At 44.1% G+C, this 20,894-nt stretch overlaps 1 protein-coding gene and 1 long non-coding RNA gene across 2 annotated transcripts in view; one reads left to right on the top strand and one right to left on the bottom strand.

Annotated features, from left to right (window-relative positions):
• The window catches only part of LOC138854160 (uncharacterized), a 502,510-nt gene that overhangs the window by 211,176 nt on the left and 270,440 nt on the right, over positions 1-20,894 (bottom strand). The window lies entirely within an intron of this gene.
• Positions 1-20,894, top strand: part of LOC128694593 (adenylate cyclase type 5) — a 418,524-nt gene that overhangs the window by 195,929 nt on the left and 201,701 nt on the right. The window contains exon 2 of the mRNA XM_070095954.1: positions 16,260-16,409. Coding sequence (XP_069952055.1) covers positions 16,260-16,409 — 150 coding nt within the window. The remainder of the gene's footprint in view (positions 1-16,259; positions 16,410-20,894) is intronic.

Genomic DNA, 20,894 nt, shown 5'->3' with positions numbered 1-20,894 from the left:
CTCACTGACAGGAAGCAGAGAGTGTCCATAAATGGGGTTAAGTCCGAGTGGGGATCTGTAACAAGTGGCGTTCCACAGGGATCAGTCTTGGGCCCGTTGTTGTTTATAATATATATCAATGATCTTGATGAGGGAATTACTAGTGATATGAGCAAATTCGCCGATGACACAAAGATAGGTAGGATAATTGATTCAAACGTAGATGTTATGAAACTTCAGGAGGATTTAAACAAACTCTATTCTTGGTCAGAAAAGTGGCAGATGCAGTTCAATGTAGATAAATGCAAGGTTCTGAAGCTTGGGAGTGCCCATAACCCTAGTACTTATAAATTAAATGATGTAGGACTTGGGGGTTATGGTGAGCAGCAACCTTAAACCAAGACAGCAATGCCTAAGCGTACATAATAAGGCAAATAGATTACTGGGATTTATATCAAGAAGTGTAAGCAACAGAAGTCCAGAGGTCATACTGCAGCTTTATACATCATTAATAAGGCCTCGCCTAGATCATGCAGCTCAGTTCTGGTCTCCGTATTACAAAATGGACATAAATTCGTTAGAAAACATTCAGCGTAGGATGACTAAATTAATACATAGCATTAGAAATCTTCCTTATGAAGAAAGATTGAAGACTCTTAAGTTACATTCACTTGTTAGACGAAGAATGAGGGGAGACCTGATCGAAGTGTATAAGTGGAAGATAGGTATTAATAAAGGGGATATTAATAAGGTCTTGAGGATGTCTCTCCAAGAGAGAACCCGCAGTAATGGATTTAAATTAGATAAGTTTAGATTTAGAAAGGACATAGGAAAGTATTGGTTTGGAAATAGGGTAGCTGATGAGTGGAACAGTCTACCTAGTTGGGTTATTGAGGCTGGGACTTTGGGTAGTTTCAAATCTAGGTTGGATAAGTACATGAGTGGGAGGGGTTGTATTTGAGTGGGACTTTCACATCAGAGCTTATTTCTTGGGTGGCATTGAAAATTGGGTTGGGCAAATGTTTTGTTAGTGGGATGAATTGTAAAGGACCTGCCTAGTATGGGCCAGCAGGCCTCCTGCAGCGTTCCTCCTTTCTTATGTTCTTATGTACCACGAAATTACGTCAAAGAAAAAAAAAAAAAAAAAAAAACTTTGTAGAACAAGTTTTAACTGAGACAACATTCCACCCCTTATGGGAGAGAACGAAGAGGTAAGGTCAGTGAAATCGTTGATAGTGACGAATCCTGGGTCGGCGGAACACCAAGAGTGGTATACCGGACAGTGTTGCTGCCATCTGGTTTCTGGCCGGCATGAAGATCAACAACTTAATGAATGCAAGGCCAACGTGCACCCCAGGCTTTACTGGATCTACTGGAGTGAAACTGTACAAGGTGTCCATCGTCAAACTGAATCTGTAGGACAAATGACCTGAAATGCAGAGACACGTGCAGACTGACCACCTGTGACAATCAAGAACCTGGTATTGATAATGTTAATTGTTAAACTCACAGTTTAAATGGTGATGAAAAGTATTATTATGTAAACCTGAGAAATTACAATGACTCACGAAATCGTAATAACACAATTGCAAGCAAGCCACGGAACGAGTGGCTTTAGAACCCTTGGCCTGGAGTTTTACGACTCACTCGCCATGGGTTCTAACCCACCTGTTTCTGAAAAATTACTATTTAATCAGAAAGGACAATTGTTATATTTTTCACACGCACGCACGCACGCACGCACACACACACGCATATACAACAGGCCTAGTGTCTAATCGACATGTGTCTACGACAATATGGTAACTACCACACACACACAGTAGAGCTACAAGTGAAGGGGGAAGCAAGAAGGTCAGGGCGAATGAAGCCAAACTACAAAAAATGGGACTACATGGGAATGAGGAACTTCCTGAACGGGATTCGGTGGGACAGAGAACTGGCAGGGAAGCCAGTTAATGAGATGATGGAATATGTAGCAACAATGTTCAAGGAGGCTGAGGAGAGGTTTGTACCCAAGGGAAACAGGAATAATGAAAAAGCCAGGATGAGCCCATGGGTCACCCAAAGGTGCAGGGAGGCAAAAACCAAGTGTGCTAGGGAATGGAAGAAATATAGAAGGCAAAGGACCCAGGAGAATAAGGAGAGCAGTCGTAGAGCCAGAAACGAATATGCACAAATAAGAAGGGAGGCCCAACGACAATATGAAAACGACATAGCAGCGAAAGCTAAATCTGACTCAAAACTGTTATACAGCCACAGCAGGAGGAAAACAACAGTCAATGACCAGGTAATCAGGCTAAGGAAGGAAGGAGGAGAGACAACAAGAAATGACCGTGAAGTATGTGAGGAACTCAACAAGAGATTCAAAGTGTTCACAGAGGAGACAGAAGGGGCTCCAGAAAGACGGAGAGGTGGGGCACACCACCAAGTGCTGGACACAGTGCACACAACCGAGGAAGAAGTGAAGAGGCTTCTGAGTGAGCTAGATACCTCAAAGGCAATGGGGCCAGATAATATCTCCCCATGGGTCCTGAGAGAGGGAGCAGAGGCGCTATGTGTACCCCTAACAACAATATTCAATACAACTATCGAAACAGGGAGATTGCCTGAGGCATGGAAGACAGCAAATGTAGTCCCAGTCTTTAAAAAAGGAGACAGACATGAAGCACTAAACTACAGACCAGTGTCACTGACATGTATAGTATGCAAAATCATGGAGACGATTACCAGGAGAAGAGTGGTGAAACACCTAGAAAGGAATGATCTCATCAACAGCAGCCAACATGGTTTCAGGGACGGGAAATCCTGTCACAAACCTACTGGAGTTCTATGACAAGGTGACAAAAGTAAGACAAGAGAGAGAGGGGTGGGTAGATTGCATATTCTTGGACTGCAAGAAGGCGTTTGACACAGTTCCACACAAGAGATTAGTGCAAAAACTGGAGGACCAAGCAGGGATAACCGGGAAGGCACTACAATGGATCAGGGAATACTTGTCTGGAAGACAGCAGCGAGTCATGGTACGTGGCGAGGTGTCAGAGTGGGCACCTGTGACCAGCGGGGTCCCACAGGGGTCAGTCCTAGGACCACTGCTGTTTCTGGTATTTGTGAACGACATGAAGGAAGGAATAGACTCCGAGGTGTCCCTGTTTGCAGATGACGTGAAGTTGATGAGACGAATTCACTCGATCGAAGACCAGGGAGAACGACAAAGGGATCTGGACAGGCTGCAGACCTGGTCCAGCAATTGGCTCCTAGAGTTCAATCCCACCAAGTGCAAAGTCATGAAGATTGGGGAAAGGCAAAGAAGACCGCAGACGGAGTACAGTCTAGGGGGCCAGAGACTACAACCCTCACTCAAGGAAAAAGATCTTGGGGTGAGTATAACCCCAGGCGCATCTCCTGAAGCGCACATCAACCAAATAACGGCTGCAGCATATGGGCGCCTAGCAAACCTCAGAACAGCATTCCGACATCTTAATAAGGAATCGTTCAGGACCCTGTACACCGTGTACGTTAGGCCCATATTGGAGTATGCGGCACCAGTTTGGAACCCACACCTAGCCAAGCACGTAAAGAAACTAGAGAAAGTGCAAAGGTTTGCAACAAGACTAGTCCCAGAGCTAAGAGGTATGTCCTACGAGGAGAGGTTAAGAGAAATCAACCTGACGACACTGGAGGACAGGAGAGATAGGGGAGACATGATAACGACATACAAAATACTGAGAAGAATTGAAAAGGTGGACAAAGACAGGACGTTCCAGAGATTGAACACAGTAACAAGGGGACACAGTTGGAAGTAGAAGACACAGATGAATCACAGGGATGTTAGGAAGTATTTCTTCAGCCACAGAGTAGTCAGGAAGTGGAATAGTTTGGGAAGCGATGTAGTGGAGGCAGGATCCATACATAGCTTTAATCAGAGGTATGATAAAGCTCACGGTTCAGGGAGAGTGACTTAGTAGCGACCAGTGAAGAGGCCGGGCCAGGAGCTCGGACTCGACCCCTGCAACCTCAACTAGTTGAGTACACACACACAGTTAAATCGCTACAGACGAGTCAAAATCAGCGGCTATTCAAAAATCCCCTAAGCCTGCATCGGCAGCAGTCAAATCTTTCATAGATTGAGGAGGTTGGTAGGATATCCTGTTTCTGTTCCTGCAATTATTGATGATAATAATACACGTACGGGTGATACCCTATTATCTGAGCCTGAGTTAGAAAGCAGAGTAAAAGAGACTTGGTATATCCAGGGACACCTTTCAAGAAATGATCGACACAGAGGACCGGCCCAAATGGTATGCTAGGTGGCCACGCCTGTCTTTTAGGCCTAAAAGTGAGAAATATGAAATATCTTTGAAATGTTTACCCAGCAGTTGTAGTAAAAAAAAAGTTCCAACAATTGTAGTAACTGTAGCAATAGTTTTAGTAACAGCGGTTGTAGTAACAACAGTAGTGGCAGTTGCAGTAACAACAGTGGTAGCTGTTGTGGTAATAACAGTAACAGTAGTTGCAGTAACAAATTCAATACTTGCATTATCAACAAAAGCAACAGTTGCAGTAACAACGGGTACTGAATTTGTAATATCAGCAGCAGTATTTGTAGTAATAGTAGTAACAACAGTTATTACTGTTCTGGGTCGCATTTTGCAGAAGATGACCAAAGAGCCACAAAGGAAATATTCCGCACTGATGGACTTTCTAGGTTGATCCTGAATTATTAAGCCTTAGGGATAAATAATCCAGACGCTGCTCCTCTACTGAGAGCTTTTCTTGTGTAAGAAGGATTTCTGGCCTTTTCTCTCCTACACACAAATATACATTCTCCTCTCTCGTTCTCTTTTTTTTTCTTCTTCCTTTCGTTCACTCTATGGCTCCACTGTTCTCGTTTTATCATTCAATGCTTCTTTTTGTTTTGACTCGCTAAACGTACAGACGTATGCGTATGCGGGGCACACACAGAAACAAGCTAAAGTATTTGCAAAGAAATATCACAGCCAGCAGGATTCGAACCCAGATCGCAAGCTCTCTACGAGTGTAGCTGGCTGCCAACTTGACGTCTTCAACCACTCGGCTATAGATGTCTCTTAACGTTAGGCAGCCTGCTGGACCACAAGCCATGTTTTTCGTCCGACACACCAGTGAGCCTTAAACATTCTACTTTATGTTCTGGCCTCACGAACGATACTACTATACAATCAATGTCCTCGACATTGAAAGATACACAACACTTCATGACAAAACATTACTGAAAACCGTAAGGGAATATTTTGAATAATAAGCATTATATAAGCATTCGAACACAGGGGTGTCATTTCGTTCCAACACGAAGCTAGAAAACATCGGTACATGAAACACAAGGTTATAACATACGGCAAAGAGCCCCAGAATTATATTATACAATTTTTGACACTGGAGAAATAAGGTTAATAGAAAATCAATATGAGCATTCGTCACCCCCAGACAGTACCGATAAATAATCAAAATGCAGAGGTCTGTTTCAAAGAGTCAGAAGGCTAATGACGGACCTAGATCAATTGGGTTCCATATTTCCCAGTTAATAGTCGACATATCGGCCATATCCAAAATGTGTATTGCACTGACGATGTTATCCTCTCCCTTGTCTTAAAGTGTAGTTGTTTCTGCACATCCTTATGTCATCTGGTAGAGATACCCGTGATTACTCAAAAGCCCATCCCTCCATCAGTTATGATCTTCTGGGAGTCTGAAATGCGCTGCTGTTTTCTTATCCCTTTGATATATACATTTTTAGAATAGTTTTGCAGCAAATTACAAAGAAAATTCAAAGTAAGAATTAATACAAGAGACATGTTTGAAGAACATTTTAACTAAGTTTGGAAGCATTTTTATATACAAATATTCAGGACATGCTGCGATTAGATAATGGTAACTTGCAAATGTAGTGATACTTGTAGAGAGGAAAATTTTTAATTGTGAATGTTGAGATACATGTGTAGCATAACAGCAAAGGATGGCATTAACATCACTTCTGGCGTGTCAACTATTTGGGTTGTAAAATACTGCTTTTTTGGTAATGTACTGACTCACAGGATAAGTGGCTCTCCTCCATAAACTGGTCCCTCAAGACATCCGTACACTTCACTACCCAGTCATCTGCACCTCTCCCGTGACCTGAACCAACCGTCCTCTCACCACCTGACTGTTGGTCATTATAAGGAACGAGTGCCATGTTCTGTGTAACATGATAAAATTCACACTTGGTGCAACGTAGTTTTAATAATGGCAAGCTCTACCTTTCAAGGGATACCTTTAAAGGGCTTGGAATAGGAATTACCCTCGCCTACCTTGGATCGAATTTCATTGCCTCTCATTACCCAAACGCTTTATAACCTTTATGGGTTCAGACCCCAGGCTTATGTTTCTTTAATTTACTACGTGAAGGCTTACTGTGTATCCTTCGTCTAATGTTTGAGCCATTCACGACAAGAAGTGTTGGAGGTCCATTTACTTCAGCTAACAGTGTGACAGACATGCAACTTAATTCTACTCCCTTAATTCTCAATGTTCAGAGTTTAAAAGAATCACAAGTGAATTCTCAGAAACTAGTAGAATTTGCATTGACTATTAGCCCACTGGGCCAGCGAGTCGTTAACAGCAACAGTCTAGTTGAACAAGTAATCAACAAGGAATCCTGGCCCCAAGCTGGGCTGTAAGGGTAAGAAAATCCTCGAAATCGGTCAGAGGCATGTAACAGGTGTAATCAGCTTTGAGAAAACAATATGCTGAAGCAAATAATGCTCCATGTGTGTGTAAATTATATGATATTAATGCCAGTACACAGTGAAGGTTTTGTGTAGCTGCACACTATTCGTTGATGATCTTATCTGATGGAAAGTGTTGTGTGTTGTTGCTGTGTGCAGGTGTTGTGTGTTGTTCCTGTGTGCAGGTGTTGTGTGTTGGTGCTGTGTGTAGGTGTTGTTTACAGACGTCGAGTTAGTGCTTTGTACAGGTGTTTTCTACAAACGTTTTGTTGGTGCTATGTTCACTTGTTGTGTACATTGTGTGCAGCTGTGTGTTGTGTACAGACATTGTGTGCAGCTGTTGTGTGCTGCGTACAGACATTGTGTGATGGTGCTATGCGCAGGTGTTGAGTGTTGTGCAGGCGTTTTGTGATGTGTGTATAGGTGTTGTGTTGGTGCGGGATGCAGGTGTTGTGTGTTGGTGCTGTGTGCAGGTGCAGCGTGCTGGTGCTGTGTGCAGGTGTTGTGTACATACGTTATGTTGGTGCAGAATGTAGGTGTTGTGTGTCGGTGTTGTGTGCAGGTGTTGTGTACATACGTTGTGTTTTGGTGCTATGTGCAGGTGTTGTGTACATACGTTGTGTATTGGTGCTGTGTGCAAGTGTTGTGTACATACGTTGTGTGTTCGTATTGTGTGGTGTTAAGATAAGATTTCGTTCGGATTTTTAACCCCGGAGGGTTAGCCACCCAGGATAACCCAAGAAAGTCAGTGCGTCATCGAGGACTGTCTAACTTATTTCCATTGGGGTCCTTAATCTTGTCCCCCAGGATGCGACCCACACCAGTCGACTAACACCCAGGTACCTATTTGCTGCTAGGTGAACAGAACAACAGGTGTAAGGAAACGTGTCGAAATGTTTCCACCCGCCGGGAATCGAACCCGGGCCCTCCGTGTGTGAAGCGGGAGCTTTAGCCACCAGGCCACCGGGCCTGTATACAGGTGTTCTGTGCTTTATACAGGTGCTGTGTGTATATTGTATACAGGTGTGGTGTGTTCTGTGTACATTGTGTGTGTGTGTATGTGCAAATGTTGTGTGTTGCGTGCAGGTCTCGTTGTATGTAGGAACTGTGTGAGGTGGCGTGTGTCATGTGCCAATTTTGTGTTTTCCATAGGTGTTGTCTTTGTCGCAGGTGGTGTGTTGGCTGAAGGTGCTGTATCAAGTGTAGGTGGCATCTAATTAAGAAGCTGCCAGGCTTCGTGGCATCTGATTCCTTCTAAATTTTCTAGATATCTCAGTTGATTCAGTGAATGATCTAACTTTTGATACCACTTTTTCTGTACACACACAAGCACGACGCCGCGCAACGCCTCATTTACTGTATATGCATGTGTAGTTACTAGTTGTCAAAGGCACTCATCCTGTTTCTTATTTTTTGTGAGGGTGGATGTACTCACCTATATGTGGCTGCAGGGGTTGAGTCACAGCTCCTGGCTCCGCCACTTCGCTGGTCGCTAACTCTCACTCTCTCCCGGCTACAAGAGCCATGTCATACCTCTCCAGATTGTTCCGCTTCCTGACAACTCTAAGGCCGAAAAAATACTTCCTAACATCCCACTGACTTATCAGAGTTTTCAACTTCCAGTTGTGAAATAGTGTTCCTTTTCCCCATCTCTCAAACATTCTTTCCGTGTTCATCTTGTCAATTCCTATCAGAATTTTGTATGTTGCTATCATATCAACCCTAGTCCTGCTGTCCTCCAGTGTCATCAGGTTGAGTTCCCTTAACCTTTCTTCACAGTACATACCCCTAAGCTCCAGGACTAGTCTTGTTGCAAACCTTCAATTTCTTGATACACTTTACCAGGTGTGGGCTCCATAGTGGTGCTGTGTACTCACCTATTTGTGGTTGCAGGGGTCGAGTCACAGCTCCTGGCCCCGCCTCTTCACCGGTTGCTACTGGGTCCTCTCTCTCCCTGCTCCATGAGCTTTATCAAACCTTGTCTTAAAACTATGTATGGTTCCCGCCTCCACTACACTTTCTAGGCTATTCCACTGCCTGACAACTCTATGACTGAAGAAATATTTCCTAACATCCCTATGGCTCATCTGAGTCTTCAACTTCCAATTGTGACCTCTTGTTTCTGTGTCCCCTCCCTGGAACATCCTGCCTTTGTCCACCTTGTCTATTCCGCGCAGTATTTTATATGTCATTATCATGTCTCCCCTGACCCTCCTGTCCTCCAGTGTCGTCAGGCCGATTTCCCTCAACCTTTCTTCATATGATATTCCCCTTAGCTCTGGAACTAACCTTGTCGCAAACCTTTGCACCTTCTCTAATTTCTTGACGTGCTTGATCAAGTGCGGGTTCCAAACAAGTGCTGCATACTCCAGTATGGGCCTGACGTACACGGTGTACAGTGTCTTGAAAGATTCCTTACTAAGGTATCGGAACGCTGTTCTCAGGTTTGCCAGGTGCCCATATGCTGCAGCAGTTATCTGGTTGATGTGTGCTTCCGGAGACATGCTCGGTGTTATACTCTCCCCAAGAACTTTCTCCTTGATCGAGGTTTGCAGTCTTTGGCCACCTAGCCTAGTTGCTGGACCAAGTGTCCAGTCTGTCCAGGTCTCTGAAATCCTGCCTGATCCTCATCTGATTTAATTCTCCTGATTAACTTCACATCGTCTGCGAACAGAGACACTTCTGAGTCTAACCCTTCCATCATGTCGTTCACATATACCAAAAATAGCACTGGTCCTAGGACCGATCCCTGTGGGACCCCGCTCGTCACAGGTGTCCACTGTGATACCTCATTACGTACCATGACTCGTTGTTGCCTTCCTGTCAGGTATTCTCTGATCCACTGCAGTGCCCTTCCTGTTATATGTGCCTGATCCTCCAGCTTCTGCACTAATCTCTTGTGAGGAACTGTGTCAAAGGCCTTCTTGCAGTCCAAGAAGATGCAATCAACCCGCCCCTCTCTCTCGTGTCTTACTTCTGTTACTTTATCATAAAACTCCAGAAGGTTTCTGACACAGGATTTGCATTCCATGAATCCGTGCTGGTTGGCGTTTATACTCTTGTTCCGTTCCAGGTGCTCCACCACTCTCCTACTGATAATCTTCTCCATAACTTTGCATAATATACACGTCAGTGACACAGGTCTATAGTTTAGTGCCTCTTTTCTGTCTCCTTTTTTAAAAATGGGAACTACATTTGCCGTCTTCCATACCTCAGGTACTTGCCCAGTTTCCAGGGATGTGTTGAAGATTGTGGTAAGTGGCACACACAGCATATCCACTCCCTCTCTAAGGACCCACGGGGAGATGTCCGGTGCCATTGCCTTTGAGGTATCAAGGTCACTTAGCAGCTTCTTCACCTCCTCAGTTGTGTGCATATCATCCAGCACTTGTTGGTCTATTCCCTGTTGGTGTCCCTCTCTGTCCTGTCTTCCCAGAGTCCTTCCTGTCTCCACTGTGAATACTTCCTTAAATCTCATGTTGAGCTCCTCGCATACCTCTTGATTGTTTCTTGTGAGTTCCCAACCTTCTTTCCTCAGCTTGATCACCTGGTCTTCGACTGTCGTCTTTCTCCTAATGTGGCTAAACAGCAGTTTCAGGTCAGACTTGGCTTTCGATGCTATGTCATTTTCGTACTGTCGCTGGGCCTCCCTCCTTATCTGTGCATATTCGTTTCTGGCTCTTCGACTGTTCTTGTTTTCCTGGGTCCTTTGCCTTCTATACCTCTTCCATTTTCTAATGCGCTTAGTTTTTGCCTCCCTGCACCTTCGAGTAAAGCAAGGGCTCGCTTTGGTCTTCCCATTGTTTCTGTTGCCCTTGGGAACAAACCTTTCTTCTGCCTCCTTGCATTTTGCTGTTACATATTCCATCTCATTTTCCATTTCATTTACTGACTTTCCTACCATTTCTCTGTCCCATTGCACCTCCAGCAGGAAGTTCCTCATACCTGAATTGTCCCCCCTTTTATAGTTTGACTTTTCCCGTTCAACTCCTGTTACCCTCTCCACCTGTAACTCTACTATGTAATCAAAACTCAGGACTACGTGGTCACTAGCTCCGAGGGGCCTCTCATATGTGATGTCATCAATGTCTGAGCTACTCAGGGTGAACACAAGGCCCAGTCTTGCTGGTTCATCCTCCCCTCTCTCTCTGGTAGTGTCCCTGATGTGTTGATGCATGAGGTTTTCCAGTACCACATCCATCATCTTGGCTCTCCATGTTTTGGGGCCCCCATGAGGCTCCAGGTTTTCCCAATCGATCTCCCTGTGGTTGAAATCACCCATAACCAGTAACTTCGCTCTGCACGATTAAGCTCTTCATGCCACCTCAGCCAGTGTGTCCACCATTGCTCTGTTGTTCTCATCATATTCCTCTTTGTCCAGGGACTTCTCGTTGATTCTTTCATGCCACTCCTCGTATTTATTTGCTATTCCATCTGCTTCTTGTCTATCACGGTGGACCTGGGAGAATATTGGGGTTGGGGGAGTGGGAGCCCTGGGGGGCTATGGGGGTTTGTGGTGTGGGTGGGGTTTGTGATTGGGGTGAGGGCAGAGTGCCCGTAGGGAGCTGTTGTAGCAGTGGGGTTTGTGATGTGGGGGGTGGGGGCAGAGGGAACAGTGTGTGGGTTTTGATTTGAGATTGTTCAGCTGCATTGGGGTTGTCAGTGTGGATGGGGTTTATTGTGGAGGGGAGGGGGCAGGGGCAGAGTGCCCAAAGGGGGCTGCTGTAGGGGTGGGGTTTGTGATGGGGGGTGGGGGGCAGAGGGAACAGTGTGCGGGTTTTGCTTGAGATTATTCAGTTGCCTCAGGGTTGTTGTGGTTGGAGTCCTTCTGCGGGTGTCTCTGTAGGGTGTATTTGTCCTTCCACCTGAGTCTGGGTTCTGCTCGTTTTCATCGATGCTTCCCATTCCTCCTTTCGTCTTTGTACCCTCTCAGTATCGTCCTTTCCTGCTGTGTTCTGTCGCGATCGAGGTACACTCTCCGGTACTCTGGATTATCCATCAGTCGTGCTTTCTCCTGCAGGACCCTGGTTCCAGCTGATTCTGCCTTGAAGATTACTTTGACAGGCAGTCTTCTTCTGCCCGCAAACCACCCAATTCTCCACGAATTTGCCACCTGGGTCATGTCTCCCTCACCTATTGCTTTCAAGATACCTTCGATAGCTTTCTTCTCCCCCTGGTTTCTTTCATCATAGGTTTCCCCTTCAACTTCTTGAAGCCCGTAGACAAACACTGACCTCTCCCTCTCCTCCTCCCATTGTGTCTCTCTTTGCATCCTCTGAGGTGTTTTAGCTCTTTCCATCGAAACGTTCCTGCCTTCAACCCCTGCCCTTGCTGCAGCCCCTATGCTCAGTGGACTGTCTTCCCTGTTCAGCTGTTCCCTGCCACTGTAGTTGACTGTTAGTCTCTGCATAAGTCATGTTTCCTGCATTGACTGCAGGCTTCTTATTTGGTCTTCTTGCACTCATCTTTTCCTGCATCCCTACAGCTCCCTCGTCTGTGACTGTTATAGAAGTTCCTGATGTCATGCCTGTACTGTCATTTGTCTCTATTCTGTTTCAGGTTTTTTAGCTCCTCTTCTAAGCACTTCATCTTATCTTCTGCTGCTAAGACCTATAGTCCCCACTTCCTGCTCTCTTCAGCTATCCTTTCCTCCATTACCCTGCCGAGCTCTGCTAGCTTCCTTCCCCACTCTTCCTCCATTTTTGTGAGCTCTAACTCCCAATCCTCCCTCCCAGGTTCCTCCCTCATGGGTTCGACCTCCAGACCCCTGGGTCTCCGCCCTTTTGCGTGTATGTGTGTGTGTGTGTGCCCTCACTTCTAAGTATTCATACTGCTAATAAATACCAGTAGTAATACCAGTAATTCTAAAACTTACCAATAGTAATTCTAACACTTATCAATTCTACTTATAAAATACAGAAAGTAATACTAGGTTCTAAAACTTAGCCTCTCTCAACTTCTACAAGTGTCTACCCTTGTGTGTGTGTGTGTGTGTGTGTGTGTGTGTGTGTGTGTGTGTGTGTGTGTGTGTGTGTGTGTGTGTGTGTGTGTGTGTGTGTGTGTGTGTGTGTGTGCGCGCGCGCGTGTGTCTAACGTTACCCCTCGCTAGGCAGCTTCCCTCTCCTCAAGCTCTCAACAAACCACCTATCTCCACCTTATCTATGCTGTTGCTACTCTAATTCTGGTAAAAGCTTGCAGGAGTGAGTGACCAGTATCTAACAGTGATGCAGAGACCACAATCTGACAACATGCAACCACAATAGGTGAAAAGTACTAGCACTGGCAGTGGGGCGATGACAAGTTGCCAGTTGCTGATGACGTAGTTGTCCTACATGTAGGCCTTGTATCACTGTTTTGAAAATCCTTCACGCGTGATATTTATAACCATATATGCTCATACATCCTGCGTTCCTCAAGTGTTTTCACTTTCCACTTATGATAGAATACACTTCACATTCGGTGAGCTACACTTTATATTTATAATGGCACACAACCTGTTATGGAGGCCTACTCCTGCCACCTTCCCTAGTTATATATTATTTTCTTTTCTCCCTTTACTTATTAACTTTTATACCAGATATACTAAGCAAATTTCCTAAATTTGCTTGTAACAGATAAGTGAACTATAGATATGTAGATATAAATCCATATGTATTCCTGTTAACCCTTTGGGGCCTAGTTCCTAGGCCTTTTGTGTATCCATATGCTCTCGCGCTACCGTCCACAGGATGGATATGGGGTGCACAATAAACTAGCCACTTCGGTGGCAAAATCTAATCTAAAAATCTTATTAACTTTTCACTCTCACCGTATGCTGCCCCACATTTCACTTGTTAACCAATCTCTCGTAATTCTTGAACATCCACTTTCACTTTCACACTCGCTTTGATCTTTGTATATTTGAATCTGTGTGGCAACAGGTGCCTACTAGGCCCCTAACGGTTTGGCACTTTGAAATTTTGATGATTTCAGGCTTCCTCTCGACTTTTTTTTAACTAATAACTTTGGTTATCACTCGTAGGGTTGCTCACTAACGTTGTCAATACCACTGATTACTGCTAGCAGTTACTGCGTGCCTTAAAAAGACTAAGGTTCTCAGAGCCTTGTGCCCCCACGTCTGCGTGTGTCGTCTGTGTGTCGGCTGTGTGTACTCACCTATTTGTACTCACCTATTTGTGGTTGCAGGGGTCGAGTCCTAGCTCCTGGCCCCGCCTCTTCACCGGTTGCTACTAGGCCCTCTCTCTCCCCGCTCCATGAGCTTTATCAAACCTCGTCTTAAAACTGTGTATGGTTCCTGCCTCCACTACGTCATTTTCTAGGCTATTCCACTGCCTTACAACTCTATGACTGAAGAAATACTTCCTACTATCTCTCTGACTCATTTGTGTCTTCAACTTCCAATTGTGGCCTCTTGTTTCTGTGTCCCCTCCCTGGAACATCCTGTCCTTGTCCACCTTGTCTATTCCACGCAGTATTTTATATGTCGTTATCATGTCTCCCCTGACCCTCCTGTCCTCCAGTGTGGTCAGGCCGATTTCCCTTAATCTTTCTTCATAGGACATTCCCCTTAGCTCTGGAACTAACCTTGTTGCAAACCTTTGTACTTTCTCTAGTTTCTTGACGTGCTTTATCAAGTGCGGGTTCCAAACAGGTGCTGCATACTCCAGTATGGGCCTGACATACACGGTGTACAGTGTCTTGAATGATTCCTTGCTAAGGTATCGGAATGCTGTTCTCAGGTTTGCCAGGCGCCCATATGCTGCAGCAGTTATCTGATTGATGTGTGCTTCCGGAGACATGCTCGGTGTTATACTCACCCCAAGATCTTTCTCCTTGAGTGAGGTTTGCAGTCTTTGTCCACCTAGCCTATACTCTGTCTGCGGTCTTCTGTGCCCTTCCCCTATCTTCATGACTTTGCATTTGGCAGGATTAAATTCGAGAAGCCATTTGCTGGACCAGGTGTCCAGTCTGTCCAGGTCTCTTTGAAGTCCTGCCTGGTCCTCATCAGATTTAATTCTCCTCATTAACTTCACATCATCTGCAAACAGGGACACTTCTGAGTCTAACCCTTCCGTCATGTCGTTCACATATACCAAAAATAGCACTGGTCCTAAGACCGACCCCTGTGGGACCCCGCTCGTCACAGGTGCCCACTGTGATACGTCATTACGTACCATGACTCGTTGTTGCCTCCCTGTCAGGTATTCTCTGATCCATTGCAGTGCCCTTCCTGTTATATGCGCCTGATGCTCTAGCTTCTGCACTAATCTCTTGTGAGGAACTGTGTCAAAGGCCTTCTTGCAGTCCAAGAAGATGCAATCAACCCACCCCTCTCTCTCTTGTCTTACTTCTGTTATTTTATCATAAAACTCCAGAAGGTTTGTGACACAGGATTTGCCTTCCGTGAATCCGTGCTGGTTGGCATTTATACTCCTGTTCCGTTCCAGGTGCTCCACCACTCTCCTCCTGATAATCTTCTCCATAATTTTGCATACTATACACGTCAATGACACAGGTCTATAGTTTAGTGCCTCTTTTCTGTCTCCTTTTTTGAAAATGGGAACTACATTTGCTGTCTTCCATACCTCAGGTAGTTGCCCAGTTTCCAGGGATGTGTTGAAGATTGTGGTAAGTGGTACACACAACATATCTGCTCCCTCTCTAAGGACCCATGGAGAGATGTTGTCCGGTCCCATTGCCTTTGAGGTATCGATGTCCCTTAGCAGTTTCTTTACCTCCTCCTCATCTGTATGTATGTCGTCCAACACTTGTTGGTGTATTCCTTGTTGGTGTCCCCATCTGGTCTGTCCCCCCAGAGTCCTTCCTGTCTCTACTGTAAATACTTCCTTAAATCTCGTGTTGAGCTCCTCACATACCTCTTGATCGTTTCTTGTGAGTACCCCACCTTCTTTCCTCAGCCTTATCACCTGGTCCTTGACTGTTGTCTTCTTCCTAATGTGGCTATACAGCAGTTTCGGGTCAGATTTGACTTTCGATGCTATGTCGTTTTCATACTGTCTCTGGGCCTCCCTCCTTATCTGTGCATACTCGTTTCTGTGTGTGTGTGTGTGTGTGTGCACGCGCTTGTGTGTGTGTAAATATGAAAAAATTCTCTCGAGTTTTGAAAATTATACACATTACAGATTGGAAGAAACTGTAAAATATAAGATATTCAAGCCTGAAGGAGCTAAATGGCTCGTAAAATATGACGAGGGCTGAATAAATACTTGACACAAGGGAATACAATTTCTTTTCATTTGAGATTATTAAGAAAATATTGAAACACACTAGGGTTAGGAGTTCCACATCTGCGTTTCTTTATACACACGTATACTGGGCTATAGATTTAGAATTTCTTTAACATACCTATACATGTTAAGTGTAGTTACGTTACACTTTGTATTTATGCATTCTCCCTGTAAAGTTAATAAAATTTTATTCATTAATTACAGTGTTAGTATTATTAGTGAATATTACAAACGAACGAAAGAAAGGTAGCAGCGTTGTTAACAGTGTTTTTTTTTTTTTCGCCAGCTGGCGGCCAACTGTACGCTGTTCGTGTGTGCCAACGTGGGAGGCTTGTTTACCCACTACCCCGGGGAGGCTGCCAGGAGACAAGCCTTCATGGAGACCCGCCAGTGTGTGGCCACCAGGATCAAGACACAGAGGGAAAACCAACAACAGGTAAGTACTACTACTCTTGCCTCCTGGGGGGTAATCCAACAGTAAGTAGGTACTTCTGCCTCTGAAGGAAAACCAACAGCACGTACAGTAGGTATTTCTTCCTAGTAAGGGTTAATTTAACATCAGGCAAGTGCTGCTCTTTCCTCCTGAGGGATAATTCAACAGCACGTAGGTTTCCCTTGATCCTAAGGGGTAATACATGTACAACAGCAGGGAAGTACTCCTCTTTCCTCCTGAGGGGTAATTTAACCGTACGTATGCATTTTTTCCTCCAGAGGGAAGACCAACAGGGGGTAGGTACTACTTTCTCCTCCCGAGGGTTAATCTAAGAGCAAGTAGGCACGCCTCTTTCCTCCTGAGAAGTAATCCAACAGCATATAGGTACCTTTTCTCCTGAAACGTAATCCAACAGTACACAGGTACTTTTTTCTTGAAGCGTAATCCCACAGCACGTAGGTCCTTCTGAGGTAAACCAATAACAGACAGGTGATCCTTCTGAGGTAAACCAATAACAGATAGGTGGTCCTTCTGAAGTAAAGCCAACAGCAAGTAGGTGACCTATCTGAGGTCAATCTAACAGCAAGTAGGTGGCATATCTGAGGTAAAACCAAAAGCAGGTAGGTGGCCTATCTGAGGTAAAACCAACAGCAGGTAGGAGGTCCTCCTCCCCCCGGCACCGCCTCCACACGGCTCTTTGCACATGTTTGGTGAACAATAGCTGCCACTGGGCTTATTTTTTTTCTTTGCCCCGCTCTATTGAATGGGCGACTTGCCTTTGTTGTGGTCTATTTTGTATAAAAACATAAAACAAACATACCTCATTCAACACCACAACACTGGTCTTCCAACACCACCACCACACCCTTTGTGTCCCCAACACAATGACGTGTTGGCTGACGACCACCACCAACACATAATTCTACATATATTTATTATATACTTGGGCAAGTGAATATTTAAGGGTCATACAGTACCTAGGGAATGGGAAACATGCAGATTTGATTTGAGGATTTAGGGCCCTTACCTGGTATCAAGGTTTCCCTTTTGAAGGGTCATTCAACACAGTCCAGGAATTTTAGGATAACATTAAAGGTAAACTAGAAATAATTATATACCACCTGAAAAGTGATAGACATGAAAAAATGTATATTCATAACAATGTACCAAAAGTCTCACGGCAGCCAAAGCCCGCGTTAGCCACCATCTTAAAAAATAGTTACCCTATTGGAAAATGCTGGATGTATTTGGGTCACTACGTGATTCATTAAAGGTACCCTTGTATTGGATAACCCCAGGCCCCTGTACGTCAATGCACGCCAAAATATTAGTGCAGAGTGATGCATAACTTTATAATGCACTAAAGTATTAGCGTTAAAAATTTGAAGCAAATCAGATTTGGTATTCTCAAGTTATTAAATAAACTTACTAAAAGCCTAAGGTTCCGGGAGCAAATTATGCCCACCAGTAGGAAGTTTCTCGCTACACCTGCACCACCCAGCTGCTAGACCGGATTATTTGGCAGAGCCCAAAAGCTGGAGCTCAACCCCCGAAGACGCAACTAAATGAGTATACACACACGTGGTGTACACAGCCGAAGCATACAGGGAGCCTGTGCACCAACAAAGCTTGCTTTGCACCTTGCATGAGAGGATACTTGTTTGTAGAAGGTAAGAGGTGCCTGTGCAGCTCACACTCAGGAAGCTGCAGGATGTGTGAGAAAGTGGGCGAGCACTCACAGAGTTACACTGGTGCTATGTAAAGCCAAGAAAACATGAAAGGAGATGAAGGGGGAATGTACTTGAGTCGTGATCCTCGGGATCGAGCTCAAGCTCTTGTCCAGGATCTTAACTATTTAATCGACTGCTACAAATAGTTCCTAATATATTGGGCTCTATTTTATCTACTTCTCAGTCTGTGTACCTGTTAATGGTTGCAGAGATCATCACCCCCGCAGACCTGGAGTCTACTTGGAGGGCATTCCGGGGATCAACGCCCCCGCGGCCAGGTCCATGACCAGGCCTCCTGGTTGATCAGGTCCTGATCCACCAGGGGGCAACCAAGGGTCTATTGGTAATTTCCCTCATGGCTGGTGGGAGGCTGTTGAACAATCTTGGGTCCCGGACACTTATTGTGTTTTCTCTTAGTGTACCAGTGGGGACCCTACTTTTCACTGTGACCAGTCCCTCCAGAATCTTCCAGGTGTAGATTATCATATATCTCTCTCTTGACCGCCCTAACACCAGGAGAACTAGTTGAGTCCTGGTTAGTCAGACTGTTGATCTGCACTGCACGTCATCAGACAGATATACACACCACAACCTGGCTAATAAGGAACAGCTTTAGGGGACTGTCAAGTTTCTTCCGATCTCGTTCCACTTATGACCCACTTATAATGAATGCCCTTAGCATCCTTGCTTCTCAGCTTAGAATTCTTGTTTCTACTTTGCCAATTGTTCTTGTCCTAACCATTTGTTACAGGTTCTTGCTTTCAGGTTTTCTCAGTATGAGATTAGGCATCGTACTTTGCATCGGAAGGACCAGCAGTGGGTGGTAAGAAGTCTTCATAAAAAATTACAAAGATGAATATTCTTTTAGCAATAAAATCTAACACATTTAAGTGCAATTCCAACACATGTGGTTCGAGATTATTAAGCTGTTCAATGGAATGACATTGTAGTCACCTATTAGTGACTGCGATAGTTGAGTCTCAGCTCTTAACCCCTCCTAACTGTATGCTGTTGTTTTCGTTAATTTCTTGCCTCATGAGCCCTGTCGTACCTATCCTTAACACTTTATTTAAAGATTAGTGTATACAAATTGGAGAAAAAGGAACACCTCTGAGATCAGTGTGGACAATTAGTACGTTAATATGCAAAATCACTAACACACCTGTGTCAAAAATCAATTTCTTAATTCTAGTTGGTTTGAGGTAGTTGTCAAGTTCTACTAAATTTGGTAGTTTCCTCGTCAGCTCAGACATGGCGTGTGTGTAATTAATTCGTAACATTTTAAGTTTCAACTCCAAGACTGGCCTATTAATTTCCTGTTAACTTGTTTTTATTTAAAATTATTGTGTAATTTCTTGATGCTGTGAAATGTGTTTTTTCTCTTCTGTGTTGCTCTTTGATGTGTTCTACTTTCCTGCTGTTCTAACATTGTACAGGCATTTCCTTACATTTAGCCGAGTCATCTCTTTATTCAATTTTGTATGTTGTGATCATTCAGTACTGCATGATCATCACTGCTCACTTATTTCTCAGATCCCTACAGTCCTTCCTGGTATCTTTTCCTACTCAGTTGCAGCATCAGCCTTATGGTAACCTTTTCAATCTGCTCAATTTTGTTCTGATCAGTGTGTACGCCACACCGGCACCGTACATTCCACCATTAACCGAGCACGTCGCTTATAGCATTCTCAATATTTCCTTATTTACGTTCGTGAGTGCTGTTCATATGTTTCCTTCTTCGGCATACGCTGGCGAAGTTATTCGCTTTGTCTGTTTCTGGGAACAGATATGATTTACTTCATTATTATTATTATATTCATAGAGAAGCACTTAACATTCAATGGTCATAAAATATCGGCTTATACTGTAGGCTGCTAGTACTAACGGAGTTACCAAGGAATTCAATTCTGACTGGAATATTCCGCTTATTCTAGTTGCTGTAGAAGATATAAATTGACACACAATGCCTGACTACAGGAAACAATGAAACTACTATCCCTGATAGATTTCCTTTGATTTATTGCAGAATATAAGATGTGTGAAAGTTTTATTCAAACCTGGATCTACTCCAAGAGTTTTGCCCAGGAAAGCAACGAGCTTGCAGTTTTTTTGGACCTTTTCAGATCATTGTCAGTTCTGCAGACTGCTTTATAACTTCTACTATTTTCTGAGGTTTCGTGGTACAGCCAAGGTATACCTGTGTAACTTAATCTTGTTTAAGGACGTGCCAATACATCCTGTAAAACTTAAAAGGTACTGTGGCTAAATTAAAAATCAAACTCTCAAATTATCGGTTTTTGAAGAATCAAGTAATTTTCAAGTGCAAAGTAATTGTTCAAAGTGGAATCATTACAAATAGTCAAAATTAGGAGCCATTAAAAAAATTCCTAAGTCGACACAAGTTGAGCAGATTGACAGGATATCTAGTTTCTGTTCCTGTATTTATTGATGATACTGATACAGGTACGGGTGATAGCCATTGTCTGAACCTGGGCCAGAAAGCCGAGTAGAGACATGGTGTATTTAGGGATAATATCCAATGAATGAGTGACACAGGGCCCACAAGTAGAGATCCAGTGATATGGCAGCGTCTGCCTTTTAGGCCAATAAGTGGTAAATATGAAATGCAGCTGGAAGGATTATACAGCATTTCTAGTAAAAACAGTAGAAACATTGTAACAATAGTTGTAGTAACCTTAGTAGTAGCAATAGTAATAATAACAGCAATAGTAATAACAATAGCTGCAGTAGCAACAGT

Source organism: Cherax quadricarinatus, chromosome 51 (assembly GCF_038502225.1).
Source record: "Cherax quadricarinatus isolate ZL_2023a chromosome 51, ASM3850222v1, whole genome shotgun sequence".
NCBI lineage: Eukaryota > Metazoa > Arthropoda > Malacostraca > Decapoda > Parastacidae > Cherax > Cherax quadricarinatus.
This window is presented reverse-complemented; position numbering and strand designations above follow the sequence as displayed.